At 44.3% G+C, this 23,590-nt stretch overlaps 2 protein-coding genes across 2 annotated transcripts; one reads left to right on the top strand and one right to left on the bottom strand.

Annotated features, from left to right (window-relative positions):
• The first annotated feature begins 14,913 nt into the window (after nt 1–14,913).
• On the top strand, nt 14,914–18,468 carry LOC124662025 (E3 ubiquitin-protein ligase At3g02290-like). Its single transcript, XM_047199912.1, has 6 exons — nt 14,914–15,065; nt 16,253–16,370; nt 16,497–16,622; nt 17,375–17,807; nt 17,898–18,007; nt 18,164–18,468. The coding sequence occupies exons 3-6, from the start codon at nt 16,503–16,505 to the stop codon at nt 18,188–18,190; spliced, it is 690 nt and encodes a 229-aa protein (XP_047055868.1). The 5' UTR covers nt 14,914–15,065; nt 16,253–16,370; nt 16,497–16,502; the 3' UTR covers nt 18,191–18,468.
• A 628-nt stretch (nt 18,469–19,096) lies between these two features.
• LOC124665883 (transaldolase-like) lies at nt 19,097–21,860 on the bottom strand. Its single transcript, XM_047203242.1, has 6 exons — nt 21,694–21,860; nt 20,814–20,985; nt 20,368–20,718; nt 20,000–20,188; nt 19,722–19,904; nt 19,097–19,602 (listed from the first exon to the last, which is right to left on the bottom strand). Exons 1-6 carry the CDS (start codon nt 21,843–21,845, stop codon nt 19,354–19,356), a joined length of 1,296 nt encoding a protein of 431 aa, XP_047059198.1. The 5' UTR covers nt 21,846–21,860; the 3' UTR covers nt 19,097–19,353.
• Between the last annotated feature and the right edge of the window lie 1,730 nt (nt 21,861–23,590).

Here is a 23,590-nt window from a genome sequence, read left to right as displayed (position 1 = left end):
GAGCCGATAGTTGCCTCTAATATGAGGAAGATGATATTTGGGGAAGTGCTATCTAAAAAACAGATTCTGGACTGGTACTAAAACAATTCCTAAAAATATCCAGAACATTATTTTGACCAGCCAAGTTTTGTACATGTTCCCCAGGTTATCATCTAACTTTCATTAGTTGATCACTTTTCGAGTTGAACAGCAGAAGATTTTCTAAAAAAATAATTACTGTACTGTTGTCAAGTTTGACGGATTTCTGCCACCTTGTGTTTGTGTGACTCTTTTAATTTTCATTCTCTTGTTTTTGCTTTGTTTCTTTCCTAAAACACAAAAAGACCAAAAATATTTCTGTTGTTTCTCTTTACCATTTGTTTATTTGGTTTCTTGTTCCTATTTTGCTTTATTTACTATCGTTGGTTTGCTATGAGAAAATCCAAAAAGATTTTACTTTCGTTCTTGTTTCCAATTCGAAAACACCAAAAATATTTGTTGTTCTTCTTCAGTTTTGTAAAGTTTATTATGGAGTTCAGCGGTCTCCGGTGGTTGGAGCTTGGTTTTCATTTCATATTATTCAAGCCACACAAGTGAAAGGCAATAATGACGATCTATGACAACTCGACTGTGGTGAGAGGTTGGTATGAACTCTATTTGTTTTCATTTTTGTACATATACTCATCCATGTGAGCATGCTTAGTTGGTTCATGTGAGGTATATTTCATTTAATGAAAGTCTAGTAGTTCATGATCTCTCATGTTTAGCTCCAATTATTAATAATGCGTAGCATGTCATAAATATTTGCTTGCATTGTTTTATTCATAGATAGGTATGACATTGTGGTATCCTCCTCTGAATAATTCATTTGAATTGACTTGGCACATGCTCACGCATGCATATGACTGAAAAACAAAAGTCAATTAAGCCTCGATGATTTACTTTGCTTCAGAGTTCTTGTATCACTTTTATGCCTCCGTTAATTTTATTTTGTCGCAAGCATGATTATGACGGTTATTGCTCTTTTGATTGTCGCTTCCCAGTCTATTGCTAGCCTTCACTTGTACTGAGCGGGAATGCTTCTCGTGCTTCCAAATCCCTAAAAACCAAGTTATTCCAAAGTGTCCATCATATATACCTATGCATGGCATTTCAAACCATTCCAAGTAAATTTTCATGTGCTACCTTTAAAACCTTCAAAGTACTTCTCAATTTGTGTCAATGTTTTATTGCTCATGAGGAAGTATGTTGTGTTTCATCTTTCAACCTTGTCATTTACTCCTGACAGACTTTCACCAATGGACTAGTGGCACATCCGTTTATCCAATAATTTTGCAAAAAGAGCTGGCAACGGGGTGCCCAGCCCCAACTAATTAACTTTCATTAATAATTCTCTTCACATGTTCTGCCCTGATTTGTCAGTAAGCAACTTAATTTGCAAATAGACACTCCTCCATGGTATGTGAATGTTGGAAAGCACCCTAGGATTCGGTTAGCCATGGCTTGTGTAAGCAAAGGTTGGGAGGAGTGTCATCCATAATGAAACTAAAATACATGTGTAAACAAAAGAGAAGAGGGATGATCTACCTTGCTGGTAGAGATAACGTCCTTCATGGGAGCCACTCTTGAAAGTCTGGTTGACAAGGTAGTTAGAGTGCCCACTACCATTCGTTGACAACAACAAACACCTCTCAAAACAATTAATTTTACTTCTGTTTTAAAAATGAAAAGCTCTAGCACATGTTAATCCCTGCTTCCCTCTGCGAAGGGTCAATCTTTTACTTTTATGTTGAGTCACCATCCTTTCTTTGAGCACCTTCTTGAGAGCATAATTGTCATTCTTAGTGTAATATGTTTGTCCCAGAATATGGTTAACGGTGGTATAACTTTGATGCTTTTATCTTTGATAATCTTTACTTCTAGTCTTTCCATGAAATTCAGAGGCGCCTGGGCATTTATGTTTTGCTGTACAAATACGGGCAAGCGAGATACCACTTTATCATATCTTTTTATGAGCATTGCAATCCTGCTGATAGACATGTTTCGTGATGCTTATTATTAATTTGTTGGTATCTTTTTCATGATTGACATAACTATTAGATGACTTTACTTGCATTTATCTTATTATGAATTGCCTAAATACTCGTCCATATAATGAGAATATTTACATCATATGAGCGAATGTGTTCGTGAAAGTTCTTTTATCGCACTCGATTGTTAATCGAATTGCTTGAGGACAAGCAATAAGCTAAGCTTGGGGGAGTTGATACGTCCAAAACGTATCTACTTTCCCGAACACTTTTGCTATTGTTTTGCCTCTAATTTGCGTATTTTGGATACAACTAACACGGATTAACGCTCGTTTTCAGCAGAATTGCCCTGGTGTCTTATTTTTGTGCAGAAAATCAACTTTCAGGAAAATCCCCGGAAATAATTGCAATGAGCCTATTTTCACAGAAGACCTACGGAGCCAGAAGACGAGACGGAGGGGGGCCACGAGGGGCGCACACCACATGGCGGTGCGGTGGCCCCCTGGGTCGCGCCGCCCTATGGTGACGCCGCCTCGGCCAGCCCCCGACGCTCCCCTCTGGACTACTTAAAGCCCTTGACCTAAAAACGCACGGGGGTTCGACCAATTTTCCAGAAGACATCCAGAACTCCGCCGCCGTCGCAAAACCCAATCTCGGGATCAGAAACTCCGTTCTGGCACCCTGCCAGGACGGGGAATTGGAGGAGATCCTCGCCATCATCGCCACCGACGCCTCTCTATCAACCATCCATGCTTCCACCATCCATGCGTGAGTAATTCCCCCGCTGTAGGCTGAATGGGATGGTAGGGATTGGATGAGATTATTCATGTAATAGCCATAAGATTGTTAGGGCATGGTGCCTAGTATCCGTTGTTGGTACTTTTATGATATTGTTGCAACTTGTTATGCTTAATGCTTGTCACTAGGGCCCGAGTGCCATGATTTCAGATCTGAACATGTTATTGATTCATGATGATAGTCATTGTTTTATGATCTTACCTGCAAGTTGTATACACATATTGCTGTCCGGAACCCAAGGCCCCAAAGTGACAGAAATTGGGACAACCGCAGGGGAAGGCTGTGATATGAGGATCACATGTGTTCACGGAGTGTTAATGCTTTGCTCCGGTACTCTATTAAAAGGAGTACCTTAATTACCGATAGTTTCCCTAGAGGCCCGGCTGCCACCAGCTGGTAGGACAAAAGATGTTGTGCAAGTTTCTCATTGCGAGCACGTACGACTATATACGGAACACATGCCTATGGTTATTTAGTACTTGGATACTGTTTTATTATTATCTGCAAATGCCTTGTCTCGATTATTAAATGAGTTATCTTATCCATGCAGTGCCCGTTCATCCATCCCTATGCCTACAGTATTTTAATCCTGTTGTTTACTATAATCACTACTGCTGTCTTTATTACACTGCTGTTTATATTTCACTACTGCTACTGCTATAAAACTATTGCTACTGATAAACTATTGCGAACAAGTCTGTTTCCAGGTGCAGCTGAATTGACAACTCCGATGTTAAGGCTTACAAATATTCTTTGGCTCGCCTTGTGTCGAATCAATAAATTGGGTTTTACTTCCCTCGAAGACTGTTGCGATCCCCTATACTTATGGGTCATCAGCAGCACACTGGAATGTTGCGATGGATGGCAGAGAACGGTGTCACTGACTCAGGATTTGGAAAGTTGCTGACAATAATTAAGAGGAAGCTTCCAAGGGGTAACGAATTGCCCGCCAGTACGTACGAAGCGAAGAAGGTTGTCTACCCTCTAGGATTAGATGTGCAAAAGATACATGCATGCATTAATGACAGCATCCTCTACCGCGATGAGTAAGAGAATTTGGATGCATGCCCGGTGTGCACAACATTGTGGTATAAGATCAGACGAGATGACCAGGGTGATGTTGAGGGCGAGCGCCCCAGGAAGAGGGTTCCTGCCAAGGTTATGTGGTATGGTCCTATAATACCACGGCTGAAACGCTTGTTCAGAAATAAAGAGCACGCTAGGTTGTTGCGATGGCACAAAGAAGACCGTAAGAAAGACGAGATGTTGAAACACCCTGCTGATGGGTCCCAATGGAGAAAAATCGATAGAGAGTTCCCGTACTTTGCAGAGGATGCAAGGAACTTAAGGTTTGGTCTAAGTACAGATGGCATGAATCCTTTTGGAGAGCAGAGCTGCAGCCATAGCACCTGGCATGAATCATGTGCATGAGCAGTCTCCTCAGGCTTCACCGTCTCCTCCGCGTGAGAATACTCAGCCGCCTCCTCCTCCTCGTCAGGAGACTCCGCCGCCTCCACCTAAGCAAAAGAGGAAGCTAACCGCGACACCTCCTACATCTCCGAAGAGATCATCAGCTCCGAAGAGGTTCAAGACTCCAGAGTTGTTACCATATGAGAGGACTGATGAGCAAAACGACGCAGTCGTAGCCGCCGAGGTGAAGGCATTTTTGGCACCGAAGAAGCCTTCGCCAAAGCTGTTTATACCACGGCATACATTGAAGCACTTTGCCGAGACGAGCCTAAAGAAAGCTGAGTTGTCAAGTGATTATGACCGCTCCCTTGGACAATCCTCTAGAGCGAGAAAGGAGAGAAAAATTGCCCAGCTTGGGCAACAGGATAATCAGTCTGTACCCCACTTTGTCGTGCATTCCTATGATGATCCAGAGACGTCATCGATGATCGGACAGGAAGCTAGAGGTCATGGAGCGGATGTTGAGTACGAAGATTACTTTCCTACGGCTGAAGTCGTCGGTAACAAGTATAGATACGAACATGATCTCGTCAAACCTGGCCAGCTCGCACGTCTAGGGACTCAGATGCGAAGGTTGCATGAATGGTACTTGCAAGCCTGTCGAAGGAGTGATTGCTACCTCACGGTGTATCTTAGAGATGAGCATTACTTCCGGGGGCGGGAGGAGATAAACCTTGAGTTAGAAGAACTGTTTCAGTTATTCAATCAAGATGCCCTCGACAAATCTGTCATCAGTTGCTACTTCCTGTAAGTGATTTATTTATGTAATTAAGTGTGTAGCTCAACTCATTCATTTGCACTATCAATTATCCTCACTATATTATTTTTTTACGCTATATATTATGCAGAATGAAGAAGCTCGAATCCAAAAGAGGCAAACTCTATGACATCGGGATCATTGACCCAAACATCGTTCATGAAGTTACGGTTCAACTGTACGCCAAGGACAGAGAGGACAACATGCTAATGTTTTACAGAAGCAAGCAAATAAAGAGGATATGTTCTTTTCTTACAACTTCAAGTGAGTGTTATAACATACATTATGCTTGTGCAGCTTCCACTTTTATTCTCTTAATCACTGAGCTATGCTTGTGTAGCTTCCACTTTATTCTCCTAATCATTGAGCTTAATAAAGGAGTCGTACTTGTCATGGACTCGAAACGTAAAGAATATGCGGAATGGGCGAACATGGCTGCCATGCTCCAGAGGTAACTTCAATCAATTTCATATCCGCATCTTCATCTGTTTTCATTCGACGATATCATCAACTAATCATTAACTCATTTACTCATTTTTCTTTGCCGGGCAGGACTTGAAAACGGTTCATCAATACTGTTCTAGGTAAATGGAAACCGGAGCTTACACTTAAAGATTATCCTGTAAGTAGTACTATATATATAGCTATGTCCGTGAATCTCTTTGATATTTTCTTTCAATACAATGCCTGATTATTAATTAGTTTGTTCGAACTATTTTTGCGTAAAGTGTTTGAAGCAGGAACCCGGGAATAACTTATGTGGATACTACGTCTGCGAGTTCATTCGTGAGATGGCCTGTCACAGGGATGCGGAGGAGGCTATACACGCCACTCGTGTACGTGAACAATTTTTCACAATTAATATTATTTTATTACCATCAATTGCATTGAGTTCCATTCATATATATTGATCTTCTTTTTTTAATATAGATGAGACGCCTGCGGGACTCTCTCCTAACGGAGGATCGCATACGAGCAATTCAAGAGGAAATCACGGGATTCTTTCTTAACGAGGACATTGCCCCAACTGGAGAACACAATCGGAAGTTCATAGATCTTGAACGACATCGTCGTTAGGCATATATGAGATAGATATAGTAAAGAGGTCTGACTTTATATTGTAAACATGCATTACGTGTAATGTATTTCATGACGATGTCTATATATTCATGACGATGTTTGTGGTTTCTTGAATGATATATGCATTGCAGAATTGAATGGATAATATAAAACCCTGAAACTCTGCCGCGACAGGGAAAACGGCAAGTTTCTCTATCGCGGCAGAGAAACACTGCTCCACCCTAAACCTCTACCGCGGCAGAGAAACGGCCATTTTGGCTACCGCGGCAGAGACCCTCCAGTCCCGGTTCGTATCACGAACCGGTACCAAAAGTCCTCAACCACGAGCCTGCTGGCCACACCACGTGGCAGCCCCTTTGGACCTGGTGCACATTTGAACCGGGACTAAAGGGGGGACCCTTTAGTCCCGCCTTGTTGGTCCCAGTTTGCAAACCGGGACTGAAGGCCCAAATGGACCGGGACTGAAGCCCCCTTTTCCACTAGTGAGTATATTAGATTGGCGGTTCTACAATCATAATAAAAATGCTGGAATCTTAGAGAAAGAGTTGAATGGAAGTACTTGCACAAATGAGATAGCCTGGGCACTCAAATTCCTATCTTTTTTTTGTGAAACAAGGGTGGACAAAGGAGGCTGATAGGGAAGAAATTTGGGTGAGTAGCTCACATGCGATATCTTTGCAGCAAATTGGAAGGAGAGCTACGCCGTTCGTCAAAATAGCTCGCATGAGATGTGTCTTAGGTAGGACATACCCCATGGCCACACAGGCGAAAAAATGTTCTTTAACGATAGTTACGTTAGGTCTCGTTTATGTTAAGATAAATTGGTCGCAATTATTAGCAGTTGACAGACCGAGTCAAACCAACCGCTTCCCACCGAGCACGCGCTTCATGTAATGTAGCTTCTCTGACGGCGGCGGAGCTCACCCTTCTCTCTCATCGACGGCGGTGGAACATTCTTAGAGGCGACGGTGCTTTCTTTCTACGGCGAAGGTGGTGAGTGGCATTTGAAACCCTAATTCCCCTCCCATCCTTCTCAAATTAGATCTGAGCATTCTCATTTGAACCCTAGATTGTGAACCGATTGTGGAGGCCAGGTGTGATGAACGAGAGGAACGAGATGGAGCCGCTAGAAGGAACTTGTAATCGGTATTTCCCACATCTTGCAACTTAATTTTAGTTTGATTTGCTTGTCTGCTTCTGATAGCTCATAGTGGCCGCCAAAAACAGGGGAGATGGGGTTGAGCAGCAGACATTTGAATTTTGTATCAAATTCTTTCCCTCTAAGGCAGTGTTAGTTCATGGCAGCATGAGGGTGATTGAGAGAGACACGATGGTTAAACGGAAGGTATAATGTGCATACATTGATCCCCAAGAACTACAAGGTATGGAAGAGAATGCAGTGAGGAATTTGGTGAACAAAATTAGGGAGAGTGTGATTTGGGACGCAGAGCAAGAAGTATCTTTGTTAGCATTTGATGATTGAAAAGGTGAGTATGTTAGGATTGAGACAGGAGAAGAAATAGTGAAATCGATCGGCGAGACGGCTGGAGAAGCAAAAGTGCTATGTTTTTTTAGCAGAGCTCATTGATCTAAAGTCTGATTCGATAGTTGGATATGTGCCCTTGAAGTTGGCTTGTCAAATGGTTGATGATGATTGGACTGCACAAAGGCAGATAATGCCTATAGTTACCGAGTTGAAAGTGTTATCAGGGAGGCTAATGCAAATGCACAAGAGGCAGTTAACTATGCTGAAAAGGTTGTATCTATTGATTGGAATAGATTTGACACCAATGTCTGACATTCAAATGGTAAATCTTTTTGGCATTCATGTAGATGACAATGACAAGGAGACTAATCAGTTAGTTCTTTTCCTGCAAATGTTTACTAGTCGGCCGACCGCGAGGTCTACATCTTCAGTTTCAGTTTAGTTACACCTTTACTAGCATGATAGAGTTACATCGCATTAATCTTCATATCTGATCATGTTGTAATGTAACCAACAAAATTTTTATAGGCTTATTTTCCATAGCATCAATGGATCCAAGCTACCGTCGTAGATCATAGAATGAGGATAAGTTTGCACCTTTTATTCTTCCTACTTTAGCAGTGAAATCATCACAACCTTCAAGAAGAGCTATGCACACTTAAGTATTTGCAGGTGCACGTCGTTTAACTGAAATCTTAGATGGACATGAGGACCTATGCAAAAGGAACTTCAGAACGAAGATTGAAACATTTCAAGCTTTGGTTAAGAAATTGCGCGAGAGAGACCGCATTGTTGATGGAAGAGATATCTCAATAGAAGAGCAAATTGCATCGGCGCTATAGATGGTACACACATTCCACTGAAAGTACCAGTGCATGAGCAAGAACCATACCGGAATAGGAAGCAAACAATTTCACAGAATGAAATGGTGGCCTGTGATTTTGATTTGAAGTTTGTGCATGTTCATATGCTGGTTGGGAGGGATCGGCTTCAGATGAAAGAGTGCTACAATATGCACTTAACCATGGTTTTGAAGTTCCTTCTGGAAAATTTTATCTTGTAGATGCCGGCTATGTGAATACACCACAATTCCTTGCTCCATATCGTGGTACCAGGTATCACTTACAAGAACAAGGAAGAGCTCGCCAAAGGCCAAGAAATTACAAGGAATTATTCAACCTATGGCATGCACGAAACCATACCGAGAGAATTATAAGTATACTTAAAATGAGATTTCCAATACTGAAAGTGGCTTCACATTACTCAATTACCAAATAAATTGACATATTAGTTGCTAGTTGTGTGTTGCACAATTTCATACACCTACATAATGGAGATTTTTCTTGGCTTGAGAATACTAATATGAAGATTGATCCAGACAGGTTGTTGATATGCCAAGTGGAGACCACAAATATGATAGTGATATACACACATTTAATTACTCTAGAGATGCCGGGAAGCAACTGAGAGATGGCATAGCACAACAAATGTGGGCAGACTATGTATCAAACAGATCTTAGCATATTTCCAGTACAACATCCAAGTTCATCTACCACTCATGTGCTTGTAATATAATATGCAAGTTGTATCACCATGTACTTCAAGTCTGCAATAATAGTGCAAGTTCTATTGCATGAATAAACAAAAGTATCTTGACTACCTACCAAAATGTGACACACTAAGCCATTAATGTCAGCTCTATGACCAAACTAAACTGAACATAAGTATATGCCACATTCCCTAATATATAACCTTCTGGTCTTAATGCATCACCGTCATTGTTCTAATTTTGCTAATTTGTCTGGACACGTGAAATCTCTCTTTTAAGACAAACCAAACGTAGTTCAGAAGTAGAGTATGATAAGAAAACTTCTCTGTTCTCCTTGCATTTGAAGATGTCACATGCCATCAGCATATCACCTAGTTCTAGACCATCTGACCCTTGGATCTCAGTGATGCACTTGTTGATGTTGTATGGATCCTCTAGCTTCTTCTCCTCAATGGCAACAAATCGATCAATTTCTTCCTTCTTCAGTTTTAGATATTTCTCTTGGAATCCTTCATCAAGGTTGTGTTTATGTCTTTTCCCACGCCTAGTGTCATGTTTCTCTTCCTGTGTGGATCTTGGTTGGGCTTGCACATGTTGCAAAGGTGTAGATAGATGTGGGGGAGAATCCAAATTGGCCTCCTCAACTTCTTAATCTAAAGTAACGACATATTTGACAGACCCGTGACTAGCATAGTAGGCGACTGTGATTCATGCAAATCAGTCACTTGTGTCGGTAGTGATGAAGAAACCGGTGCATTCTTTGCCTTGCTAGCATAATGGTCCATACCTTGACGAGTTCTCCCTTCAGCATAACAACCTAAAGAATAATTTTCAAATATTTATTTACAAAAATTAAATTAGGTACAAGTGCAGGCTGCAAGGGAAATACAAGGGAAGTACATTAATATCACCTTCATAGAGTGGAACTAAATCATCATAAAAGGGAAATGACTTGTCTCTCCATTGGAATCAATGCATCCTTGTTGTTCCTACGAGCAGCAAAGCTAGCCCAAACACTATCTGGTGCCTCTATCATTTCTCTCGCTATCCCATTCCAAGCCACTTTCACCCAACAAATATTTCACACTATAGTAGTATTTCTTGAAATCTTGCTCCTTTTGTTTGGCTTGCTTTACATTAAACGACACAACACACTTTTTGATTCAGTCGACAAACAATATGTGTCCATGCCTCATTGCTCCAAGCATTTTGTGTCCGAATACCCGGCACATCGTAATTTGTTCGGAGTCTAATGAGGTATACTTCCATTTGGCGACTCCATTTGGCTCGTTGTTAACATTTTTTTATTCCTAAAAATTCAACCATAAATCAAAAATATTAGTTTAATATGGACTCAAACATTAGAATTTATCAATGTAACTTAAACTTAAGAGCATATATGTAGTTCTGCACGATGACCAGCAGCCTCATCATAAACTACAAGATCCGTTGGCCCCTTTGAAAGTTCATGGAGTTTTGAACTTTGAAAGTTCGAGGCCTGCAAAACATGCTGTCACATATATTAAGGAGGGCTTATCTCTGACCATGGAAAGGCTAGTGGGTACAAGTATATTATTTGTGCAGGTGTTTCGATTCCCCCATACATTATGAAGTGGCCCCCTTTTTGATAGTATGAATTTTCTAACGATCCAATAGAAAAAAAAAGTCTTTGGGATGGCGGATGACGCCTCTTTTCATATTTTTCTTTGAGGGGTCTTGAACCATCTCTGCTTTCCTCCGATGTTATGTTTCGAGTTCCTGGAGTTAGGAACTTTGAAAGTTCGAGGCATGCAAAACATGATGTCACATATATTAAGGAGGGCTTATCTCTGACCATGAGAACGCTAGTGGGTACAAGTATATTATTTGTGCAGGTGTTTTGATTCCCCCATACGTTCTGAAGTGGGCCCATTTTTATAGTATGGATTTTCTAACGAGCCAATAGAAAAAAGTCTTTGAGATGGCGCCTCTTTTCATATTTTGCTTTGAGGGGTCTTCGACCATCTCCGCTTTCCTCCGGATGTGCCTAGACTACCTCAAGCACATGGTTCAATCCTCTAATGTTGTTGTCGTTAACAACAAAACGAGTTAGCAAGGAAAATGCCCTTTTCACTATTACAAACTAATAAAGAGATAGTATTATGTTGTAAAAAACACAAACATGGCCATAATTATGGGGAGAGGCGTTTTGGGACATGGGTCCAGATAATCCCGTTATCTGGTCCGTGCATTTAAGACTTGGGATCCGTGCCCCGACCGTTGCCTGTGCCCATACGCGTTGTGGAAAAACGAGATACGGGACGCATACGGTCGCATTTACTGCACTGGGGCCTTGCGGTTGTGGACGGAGACGGACGGGGCTCCGTCTTTGATGGAAAGGAGCCGCACTGCGCGGGCGTCTGAACCAGTTGGCTGTGGTCGGTGCGTCGTAGCAGGACCAGTGGTCCAGATCGTCGACTGGATCATCCTACAAACAAAAAGAGACGCTGCCGGAAGGGTCCAGACAGGCAAAAAATCATCCCCCCGTCCCCGTTCCTCCCCATCTCATACAGTCATCTTCGCGAGCGGCCGGCGGGGCGATTCATCGTTGCGCGGCCGGCGGGGCGATTCATCGTCGAGCGGCTGGCGGGGAGCGCATATTTTGGCGGAGGAGAATGGATTTCCCGCTGGATCCGGTTAGTAGGTAAGCAAGTAATCGCTGTAGATCTAAGTGTACTTCGCTGCAGATATGTTTTAGGGCCGGTTTTGGTATCTATGGATTGGGATATGGAAAGAATCGACTGACTGATGGAACTGAAAAATTCAGCATGCCTATCTATGCGCCATGTCCTGCTGAGGCAATGATGCTGAATCTGCCAGGGGAGGACTCGGCATGCAGCAATGCTGGCCCGGCGGCGGCCGGCCTTGGGCACCTCTAGTGGGCAAGAGCGGTGTGGGCGATGTTGGCAGCTGCATGGCTGCGCTGGAGGAACCGTGTACCGGCGATTCAGGGGAATCAACCCGTCATGACAACCCACAGTCGCCTGGGTGGAAGAAGAGGTTAGATTTTGTGCAAGTTTTTGTGTATGTGCTGCCTTGCCTTTTATTACTTGGTTGTTCGGTTCTACCACTGATTTTAGTCCTGATGATTTGTCATTCCGATGCAAAATGCTGCATGCTTGACAGACAGTATAATGTGTACAAAAAAAATGTGTGGATGGAGTAATCATGGGAGTAACTAGGTTGCGCTGAGAAGGAGAGTGGTTTTCATCTAGTTCAGTTTTTTCAGCTGTGTTCCAGGTTTCATCCTGCATTTTCTACAGGTGACCGTAGAAATCCCTGTGTATATCTCGTATCACTGAAAAGTGAAAACTCATCGTGGGTGCATGTACAGATGGGATAATGTTATGCTTTGTTTGTTGTTTTAGTCGATTAGGAATTTTTTTTCCGAGGGTGACGGGGGGAAAAACTCCCCACCGTTTGTTATTCCATAACTCAAAAATGGCCAAGCAGCCGATCTGTATGCACACAAGGGGAAGTAGGGGGGGGGGGGGGGGAGGTATGATCATCCTAGCTGTCCCACATGCGGGAGAGGATGTAGGATCGAAGCAAGTCTATCGAAGGACGGTCAGCGGCCCTATACCGCCACCTCCAGAGGGAGAGGTCATCGCAAGCCCTCCTAAGAACCACCGCCGGGGAGGAGCTCCTGGAGTTGAACACCAAATCATTGCGCGCTTTCCAGATGCTCCATAGGATCACTGCGACGCCAGCCCGCCAAGTGTGAAGCTCAAGGGGGACAGGGGTCGGAAGGTCCCAGATAGAGAACCGTCCAGCCGGGATTGGGACATCCAGCCGCCTCCAGATCCTGGCCGAGGCGGGGCAGTCGAAGAACAAGTGTCGGGTAGTTTCCACCGCAGGGCAGGCTGCGCACACAGCAGAAGGCGCACAACTCTTGGCAAAGAGGTTGGCGCGAGAACTCAGACGGTCAATGTCGGCGAGGTAGGCGAACAGCTTCACCTTCGAGGGAAGGCGCAGGCTCTAGGAGATACCGGACGAGAGGTCCGGCGGGTGCACCGGCGAGAGCAGGCGGTAAGCCTGCCGGGTGGAGAAGCGCGGAGATACCGGGTCGATTAGGAATTGAGTCTCCTGGTGTAAAACATGTCGTGCGCATTCATGTGTCCTCTTTTGTTTGGTGACTTACTTGGATCGTGCCAAATGACAGCTGTTGTTCCCTATGGCCGAGATGTCATAACGTATAGTTGGCCGTAGGTAAAAAAACGCCGCGAGCTTTCGTTTTTGCTATGTTTGGTTGTAAAGGTACATGTATAGATGGGAGGTAATCGGTGGACTAACGGTGGGAATTAACTGATCTGTTGCAGAGGCCGTGTGGGACTAACGGTTGACCGGTAGAGTGCGTTGGAGTCTTGGAGAAATCAGTCCGGTGTTCCGCCGAGAAAGTTGGAGATGAGGTCATTGACCCTTGTTTAGGAACAACGTTTGACTCTATAAGTGACTAAGTGAGGCCTACGATTTCTATAATCTGTATTCGTGGGAGCATGGTTTTGGGATCAGGTATGGAAAGAGCCGGCTAAATTCAGAGAAGACTAAATGCATGCAAGAGATCGTGTGTGGTGCTCGGTGAGTCGTCCGTTTCATTTTGTTTGTGAAAATCTGATCCCCTGTTTTCCAGTGCTTGTGAAATCATGCTGAGTCGTTTTTTCCTCTGGTATCCATGCATTGCAGGGAAGCCGACAGGTGAAAATACAAGGTATTGTCGTTGCGAATGTCCTGCGATGATCCGGTTGCTGGGGTTTTGCTTCGTGTTTGATGTAGGTGTGCGTGCAACTTGTGAGCGATGCTCGGGCTGATGCTGAGGAAGGATCGGCGAGCACGATCCGGCCAATGCGGAGGGAGATGCCGCGGTGGAAGAAGCTAATCTTGAGGACGGAGAGGCATCGGGCATTTGGTGCACTGCATCAGTAGACTACGAAGAAGACGAGGATGTGTCCAGCGCTCCTGCTAAACGTCAGCGTGTTTAGGGTTAGGTACTTTGTGTTGGCGCGTGGAAGTGTGTAAATTAGTAGTTTGTAAGCACGTGTGGTCGGTGTAGTATTAGGTAATTAGGGAGGTGCTTGATCCGACGGAAAATCGTGGGGGGGAGTCCACGGTTTGGGCCAGGAACCCGTCGTTGTTGTGGCAGCCTGCATGCATGCATGGCTCTCAAGAACTAATAAACTCTTTGGTGGTGGGCACGGATGCATGCATGATTAGTAGAAAACACTAATCGTGGGGAGACGTGGGAGGTTGCAGACATGCTCCACCACGGTCCAAGTAGGTGTACGGCGTCTGCCCTCCATCTAGACCGATCGCGGGGCAACGGGCGAGATGGCATTAAATAATAGCGCCGCGTGGGCCATGTTACTGCTCTTAAAGGGACATACGTGAGAGAATACACAAATGTATACAGTCTGGTGCACAGATCTCTATGTAATCGAGTGGTACAGATAACAGGATCATCTGGACCCGGGTTTCGTTTTGAATTTCCGATAATTATGTTTACATTTACCCCCATATACTTTGAAAAGTCTAAACATCATGTGCCAACAACCTTATAAAAAACAAACACCCTAAAAAATTATCACCCCCAAACATGGAGTAATGGTACCAACTTGGACTGGGGACTGACCTTGCAGCGACAGCGCACCCCACCGCACACGGGCGACCCAAGTGAAAAGTCCACACGCGCACCGGCCCTCCTTCCTTCCTTCCTTCTCGGTCCCACCTCGCCATTCCTCCCCCAAACTCCACTGTCTCCTCCACTCCCCTCTCCCCTCGCCGCTCCCCAATCCTGCCCTGAAGCAGAGGATCGCCGTCGCCGCTCGCTCCGTCATCCCTCCCGCCGGAGCCTCGATCCCGTCTCGTCGCGCCGCATGAGAGGTGAGCTCCTCGACGCCTCCCTCCCCCGCGCCGCCCCGCCGCTTTACGTTGTCGGTGCTCTTTCCGCGGTCGCTGCCCTGTCCTCCGATGAGGAACCTTTCGTCCCCGTGCCTCGCCTGCGCTTTGTTTCTCCTTCCGCGGAATGCGATCCGGGGCAGCCGGCGCCGGCGCCGATTCGGTTGCCTGCGTGCCGGCCGGCCGGCCGAGATGTGGATCAGTCCCATGCCATGCGGTTTTGACGTCAATGCCCTCCGACGCACGCTCTCGTGTCCACTCGTAGATTTCTTGCTAGCTAGTAGGGCCGATTTGTTTGACTTGGTAGTTCGTCTGCAAGCGACTCGCATTGTTAATTAACACATTTGTCCGTGGAATCAAAATGATGAAATTGGCAATGAGATGTTCTCCTTAAAATCTTATTACAACCATTATACATCTTATATTTATAGGATAGAGGGAGTAGCTGATTCCTCGAAGCAGGCCGAGTAAGTAGACAAATACTTTCCAGTGAGTGTAGTGATTCTCACCGAATAGTGCATGTTCATCTGAACAATCTCAGAGGCTTGATCTGCGCCATGACACTTGGTAAACCAATGTCCAGAGCAATTACCTGTAACCAACAAGAATATTGTTTGAGGATTGACCATTTAACAATTACACAGTCATTTCATTGGCTTTAGTTTTGATTATAGGTGGCAAGTCCGTTCTCTTGTCTGGCATCTAGGATTTCATGCGTCCAGTTTACGTTTATTGTGTCAATTCCCTTATCTCTCCGGGTCCTGGCATCTGTGGACCAGCTGTCCTCTTCATTCTCTACTTTCGTCAACAATGCACATTTACTATAGTGTGCACTACTTACTTAGTAGTACTCAGTCTAGCCTTTTGATTGCAATTGTGGTTCCGTGCAATCTGTACTTTCTCTTTCTTTCTTGCACCAAATAGCTAATGGCTGTATCACCCAGAGACGCGACGCGAAGAATAAATAAAAGCTCTGATCTGAAAAAAGTTAATGTTTGTATGCCTTTCCTGGCATATGGAACTAGAAAACTGGTCATATGAAGTATGGACAATTTTTAGGCCTCTATTATGATTTTCTTTCCATGTTTGGTTAGACATACTAAGTAAATATCATAATTCTACACAGTATTATAGTAACATTATATAATTCTTTCCATTTTGTTTGGTTGCAGTTTTAGAGGATGTTCCGTGCTGATAAACTCGTAGCTGTTCACGAGTGCCTGGAAAAAAGGTTTTGGCTCCACAGTTGAACATCAACCATTTTCTTTTTATAAAGGGACAACACCAGAGGTATTTTTTGTGACCTCATGTTACCCATGGCAAACCCATAGCTTGTCGGCTTGACGACACTTAAATTCGTCCATGCATTCTAAATTTCCATATTCAATTGATACTTCCTGCCTTTTCTATTTGCAGTGAATCATGGGTGGATTTTGCTGCTGCCTTTGCACTGATGACTTTGATGAATATGTTCATCCAAATAATCCTGTCTATAGACAATGCTTATCCCTAAGGCATTTTGTCCAGAACATTTTTGGCGGAGTAAGGCTACCTGTTAATCTTGAAACCACTTATGATTACACCTGCGCATTTACAACAACAACAACATCAAAGCCTTTTTCCCAAGCAAGTTGGGGTAGTCTAGATATGAAACCCAACGGAGACATAAGGAAACGAAAACAAGGAGAGAGAAAAAAGAATAAGTAAACTAAGATTCTGGCACGGGGATCTTTAATTTCCATGCGGTCCTACCAAAAGGCAAATATTTAGGGGCATTCAAGTCTTATTGTGGCATGTTGATCAAATATGTACTCTTCTTGACTAATGACTGCCGGTAAAAGCTGCAAACGACCTGGTAATGTTGATCAGTCGCATATAGTTTTCTGTCAGGACATTTTGTAGGGTGAGCCCAGATGCCACTGCTATGTTAATTGCATGGTATTATCATGGCAATTAGCACAATGCAACCTTATGTGTAGGAGCTTTTTAGATAGCACACTGGCACATCAGTACAATGATCAGCTGGGTACATAACATTTATGAAGAGGCAAAATATGGTAGAGAGGCCATTGGTGATCCTTGATCTTGCATAAGTATTGATCTTTTGATTGCATTCAACCACATTTACACATGACTTACGGTGTGTGGACATTGTCTGGACATGTTCGTAGTAGAGAGAAATCACAAACAATTTTGAAACTTGTATGGATGTTTCAATGATTACTCAGGATATGAATATGATAATTTATTTTTACTATCGAACGTTTATTCTAACTTTTCTGTTGTCTATGTAGTATACCGCAACGTTCCAGAGGCTTGACTCTAGGCCAAGCAACCCAGCTCAAGGAGTTGCTCCGTCGGCGTCCACTAATCCAAGTACTAATGTAGCCGATAGTTCATTGTCTGAAACTTTTCACCTTGTTTCTAGACCACTCCCATATGACACTGACCCTAGATATGCCCGAGTTCAAAGAGAGGGGTTGGTATCAAGGCGTGAAAAGTCTATAAATCTCACACAAGAAGAGTCATCAGCTCTTAGAAGAAACGGCAGCAGCTCTGGTGTCGAACATTTAGCTGCTCAAAAGAAATGGACCAGCACTGAACCTGAGGGTGAACATAAAGTACGTCGTTCTGAGTCAACTAAGAGTCTATCTGGAAAAGCATATAATAGCAGTTACACGGTTGTCACTTCAGAAGACGAAGATGTCTGCCCTACTTGTTTGGAAGGTTTGTTTACATGCATTTTTGTCTGAATACAGTGGCCATGTGAATTGTGATGGTGTGTGAACATTTTCTCAGTGCTTGCTCATTGTGCAGAGTACACCCCGGAAAATCCACAGATTATAACTAAATGCTCCCATCATTTCCACCTAAGTTGTATTTATGAGTGGATGGAGAGAAGTGATACCTGTCCAATTTGTGGGAAGGTATGGCAGTTTATGCTACAGACTTTATATTTCAAGCTAAAGAAATATCAAAATTGTTAACTTGATGATGTCTTTCCACCACAGCTCACCTATCATCAGTTTGTAAGTGTATTTCCCTGTGTATCTAACAACTTCTTTATTATGACGAAATTGCAGGAGATGGAGTTTTGCGAGAGCCCCTGAGAGAAACTTGTGTGCCGGCTGCATCAGGAGAAGGGAAAGAGAGAGAGAGTGAGTATCTGCAGTATAGGATGCTTGAGTGTGAGTATCTGTAGTATGGGATGCTGGAGAGTCTGTAAATAATAGTTCTTCGCAATCGAATCTGATCACTTTCTCAAGGTCAAGTTCTTATGTGTGCTGAAATCATGGTCAAGTCATGCTGGATTTTTCATGTCCAATATCTAAATATATTTTTTCACTGCCACTTAAACGGTAGAATTAGATAATGGTTTACAATTTTTTAATCATGAGCTCATGGGGTGAAGGCCATTCTCTTTCGAAACTAGGGGTTCAGTGACCCAAGTACACGAATCTTTATTACAGAAACAAACCCTAGCTAGTTCATGAGCAACTTCTTTGGCTTCCCTAGGCCTCACTGCTTGAAAGAGACGCATCCAATAAGTGATGATAAATCCACACAGTTAGAAAATATAGCTGACACTCTTCCCATCAGACTTCTTCACCTGAGTAGGCTTCAACAACTTCAGTTGAGTCATGCTCAGCTTGAGCATTGCTGCCCCATCTTGAAATCTCCAAGCATAAAATGCAGTGCCTGTAAAAACCCATCCAAAATACCCCCTAGCTCGACTGTGATATGGGTATTTTGGATGGGCTTTTGCAGGTGCTATATTTATTTCCCCACATGATGTGAGCTACATATAAAGACAAATTTCAGCATAGTTCATTAGTCTTTCAAATGGTGGAAGGATTCGTTTTTGGTTCCTCCTAAATTATTATTTAGCTGGATCAAAGTGTCAAGACATAAAACAGAACATGGGTCTGGTTTAAGAAATTACTGAGATCAGTTGCCAAAATTCTCATAATTATGTGGAGGTACGAATACAGCAAAGAAAAATGCATTCTCAAATATACACATTCGAATCACTTGCTCAAAAACCATTGATCAGGAAACGCATAGCAGCTGTTGCAAAGCAACAAGCCTCAGTTACAGACTTACAGTTACACAATGACGGCCAGGCACGCCTAGAATACAAATGCTGACCCAGAAAACTGGGAGCTTTTCATTTCCGAAATGGGAAGAGGAGAGCCAGCAAGCTGGCATTTATTCGGTAATCATTCGCTGGCAACCGCTGGTAGCAAACCATTCTATCCGATAATTTTAGCACCTACAGATTGGCGGCAGTTTTGAGGGCGTTGCCCTTCTCCGTCAAGCTCGTGAGCAGGCTGTCAAAGCTCTTCTTGAAGGAGGTCACACCCTCATGCTCCAGCTGCTTCCCAACCTCTTCCCAACTGATGCCCAGCTTCTCCAGGGCACTGTATATGCCTTCAGCTTCTGACACATTCGCGTCAATTGTCCTAGCAACTGTGCCGTGGTCGAGGAATGCCGATAAAGCTTGGTCGGGCATGGTAGAGACCTAAGTGTGAAAAGGGTAGCAAGTAGTTAGGAAGCGTTCTAAAAATCTCAATCTGTGTAAAATTGTAAGAAGGTATGACCCCAGCAAATAAGGTAAGGCAACTTGCTATTGAAACTCACCGTGTCGGGTCCAATGAGAGGATCAACGTAAAGAGTGTCAGAGTAAGCCGGGTTCTTCACGCTGGTGGATGCCCACAACAACCTCTGCTTCTTGGCACCCTTCTTCACCAAAGCCTCCCATCTTGGTCCAGAGAATTTCTTCAGGTAAAGCTGATTTGCTAACTTCGCCTGTGCTACAGCAGCCTGAGAGAATAAAGGTGGTCAGATTTTCAAAACTTAGATTCTAGCAATTTAGAAAACCCTGCTACTAGGTGACAGGTAGTTTCAACTGTCTCTACCTTTCCCCTGAGGGCAAGAGCCTCAGGTGTTCCAATCTTCTCGAGATTTTTGTCGATCAAGCTGTCAACTCGGCTGACAAAGAAGGACGCTACACTGGTCACACGGGATAAGTCACTCAAACCAGAAGACTCAAGCCCAGCTATGTAAGCATCAATAACAGCCTCATATCTTGCAACGGAGAAGATAAGCTGCAGCAACATCAATAGACTTGTGAGCAACAGGTTTAGCACCAAAGTAAAGTACAATCACAAAACAGTTTACACACAGCAATACCACAAGCAGCCAAATGTAAAATGCCACATATGATAAACACTGCTAACTAGAGAGAAACAATATAGTAGGAATAAAGCCAGAGGTCCGCACTTACAGTAACATTGACGCTAATGCCATTAGCGATGACTTCCTGGATGGAAGGAACACATTCTGCAGTAGCCGGGATCTTTATGTACACATTGGGGCGGTTGACCACCTTGTGTAACCACTTTGCAGCTTCAACAGTACCTTGAGTCTCATTTGCCAGCCTAGGAGACACCTCCACTGAGACATAACCATCAGCTCCATCGGTCTCATCATAGATGGGCTCAAAAAGTTTGCACGCGTCCTGGATATCCTTTATGACGAGTTCCCAGTAAGCGCTCTCCGCGTCCTTCCCAGCCGATATAAGCTGCTTGAACTGATCATCGTATGCATTGGATGATGAGATGGCTTTCTCGAAAATCTGTATTGTGAGGGGGGACACAGTCAGCGGGGAACGTCGCGGGATCATGAGCAACCCATAAGCGTGCAAGAAAAGAAATGGTAACGGATGATTACCGTCGGGTTGCTGGTGACTCCACGGACACCGTTGGCGATATAGGGCAGCAAGTCGGTGACGGGCCGGCAGAGGTTGTCGTACCACGGGGACTGGCCCTGGAGATCGTAGAGGTCATGGAGGGTGGTCCTCTTCGTCGCGGCGCCGTTCCCTTCCTTGCCGGAAGCCATCGCACTGAAATTTGCATTTCATCAGGGACAAAGAACTAGTGTCACATCCAAATTATTGCTGCATCACATACACACGCAAAAAATGAACTTCCTATTTTCTTTATTGGGCAAAAGGAACTTTCTAGTATTCATGATCATGAGCACTGCAAACGCTGTATATACACATGAGGTGGCGGCAACCTAGTGTTGCAATATTGGTTAACACAAAATGCAAGTGATACGAGATCAATAGCAGAAAAGGATGCACAACATGGGAGGGAGGCTATGCTTGTCGCTGTCAATCAAGCAGGGAGAAGCCAGAAGCGACGGCTCTTGCTCTGGCGTGTAGCCACAACCAACCTGCCGTCGTGCTTACATAGTACTGCACTACTACTTGGCCACCACATATCTATCTAGTGACGGATCCGCGCACGGCAACACGGGCCATCTCGATCGAGTTGACCGAGATGGTCCATCCCCCAATCGGACGGCCGCACATGCGGCGCCCGCAGGCCTCGCTCGGAGGACCACGACGCCGCGCGCGGATCCGAGCGTCTCGCCGCCTCACGAGCCGGCGAGCCGGGCCGCCGCTCGATCTACGCGGCGGCAGAGCAGCAGGGCGCGATCCAACCCAGCCACCCCAATTCGAATTGTGAAAATTTGAAAATACAAAGCCAGTTAACGGGATCGCGAATCTAATCAACCGGGGGGGTGGGCGAAGAGGAGGGCTCACATGACGGGGCTCCTGGCGCGGCCGGAGACGGAGACGCGGAAGCGGCGGGCGGAGGGGGCGAAGGCGAGCGCGGCGGAGCGGAGGGACTGCGAGGGGAGCGGCGCGGCGGCCGCCGGCCTGGGCGCGGCGAGCTTGGGCAGCGTGCCGGCCATGGTGGCTCCGGCGGGCGTTGCTTCCGAGGCGGGCGGGGTTGGTGAGGCGGCGGCGGGTTGGTCACGGGGGTTGTTGCGAGGTTTAGCGGAAGGTGACTGCTGACACGGCGGCTCCCTCTCTCCTACTTACCGTTCGTCCTCATCGTTAAATAGCTGCGCGCTTTTGCGCTTAGCACCCCGTGCTTCGCCGTATTTGAGATGATGAGGAGGATTGGTGATGGGGCAGAGGATCAGCCGTGCACGCACATGTTTGTTGCGAGGAGCCGTTTGGAGGCTGCGCGCGGTGTGTACGCGGAGGCATGTGAACGTGTGCCATGATCCGCTCTTGGATGGATCCTTGTGCAGTCCCATTTTTCCTCTACAACCAAAAGGCCAAAAAAGCAACCAAAAAAACACTAGGGTCTTGGCCTTAGTGAGCCTGTTATTTTAAAACAAATAATCAAGAGTTGTATTTTAAGTTTTTTACTATTTAGACATCCAAAGTATTTTCAATATAATGCATTGTACAATATAAAGAATTATAAATGTGGAACACGTCTACATGCATATGTGTGAAAAGAAATCAGATTTTTCGAAAAACTAATGCTCTTGGAGCCAATACGCCACACTTAAATAAGCAGCAACAACAAGCAATACCAACAACGTGTAACCGGGAGAGAGGGGGCTGAGTATCATCTTTTCTCCATGAAAATGACAATGCCATGTTCTATGGAAAAGGTGACGTGGTTATCCCCTTCCTCTTCGAAAATGATGTTAGGTTAGAGTTGGCTCATTGTCAACGATGATAGGTGCTAGAGAAACGGCTTCGAGTGAACAGTAGCTTAAACCTCTACAATTCATAAAACCAAATGCTAAACAACTAACGAAAATACACCAGTATCTCGGGCCTCACTGAGCCCAGTATAAAAAAGAACTAATGGAAAGTTGTATTTTAAGTTTTCAAAACTCAAAGTAGATTTACTAAGCATCCAAAATATTTTAATCGAATGAATTGCAAAATAAATAGTTCTAAATATGTCCAACATATTTGGAGCCAAAATGCCGCACTTACAACTAGCTCCAACAACGAAGAACCGTGAGAGACGGGATTCAGCATCCTCTTTCTCCATGAAAATGGCAATGCCATGTTCTATGGAAAAAGGTGGTGTGACTATCACCTTCCTCCTTGAAGATGATGTTTGGTTGGAGTTGGCTCGTTGTCGACGAAGATAGGCTCCACCGAGAAATGTCCTGGAGTGAACCGTACTTTAACCCTCTAACATGTGACACATAAATTTCTTACCATAGCAACTATATACAAACAACATCGACAATGCCAATTAGTCACAAAAGCAACACACAAATGTCTGTGTAGGCAATACTATGTTTTTGTATGCAAGGTAATTAGGTTACCATATGTGTCTATGAATGTGATGTTGGGTTGGAGTTGCATATCTTTCGACAATATGGAAAAAGCGACTTCGCTAGGGAAACGTACTTTGGGCAGCACGGAGCAGAGGATCATGAACCAGTGTAACCTCTATTTTCTTCAAACATGGGTACTCATGAAACCAACTACCCGATTTCTTTTATAAGAAAACTAGATAATCAAACATACATAATAAGTCGTGCATGTAGAGACCGTATGTAAATATGTGCACGCAAATTTTGAAACTCAAATACAAAACCTTGTAAGTTGAAAGAAAATGATAAGTTGCCTAAGAAATAGTACAAGCATCAAAATTGGCATTGCGGAAAGTCCATTG

This window comes from Lolium rigidum, chromosome 6, assembly GCF_022539505.1.
Source record: "Lolium rigidum isolate FL_2022 chromosome 6, APGP_CSIRO_Lrig_0.1, whole genome shotgun sequence".
Classification (NCBI taxonomy): Eukaryota; Viridiplantae; Streptophyta; class Magnoliopsida; order Poales; family Poaceae; genus Lolium; species Lolium rigidum.
The sequence above is the reverse complement of the archived record's forward strand: the minus strand, read 5'-3'. Positions and strand labels throughout refer to the sequence as shown.

What these genes read in the sequence shown, in the direction of transcription:
- LOC124662025 (XM_047199912.1), top strand. Translation starts at nt 16,503, where the DNA reads ATGGGTGGATTTTGCTGCTGCCTTTGCACTGATGACTTTGATGAATAT. An exon ending in TCCAGAACATTTTTGGCGGA is followed by an intron (nt 16,623 to 17,374) that starts GTAAGGCTACCT and finishes TTGTCTATGTAG; the next exon opens with TATACCGCAACGTTCCAGAG. An exon ending in CCTGTCCAATTTGTGGGAAG is followed by an intron (nt 18,008 to 18,163) that starts GTATGGCAGTTT and finishes ACGAAATTGCAG; the next exon opens with GAGATGGAGTTTTGCGAGAG.
- LOC124665883 (XM_047203242.1), bottom strand. Translation starts at nt 21,845, where the DNA reads ATGGCCGGCACGCTGCCCAAGCTCGCCGCGCCCAGGCCGGCGGCCGCC. An exon ending in GAGTCACCAGCAACCCGACG is followed by an intron (nt 20,719 to 20,813) that starts GTAATCATCCGT and finishes CTCACAATACAG; the next exon opens with ATTTTCGAGAAAGCCATCTC. An exon ending in CTCTTGCCCTCAGGGGAAAG is followed by an intron (nt 19,905 to 19,999) that starts GTAGAGACAGTT and finishes TTATTCTCTCAG; the next exon opens with GCTGCTGTAGCACAGGCGAA.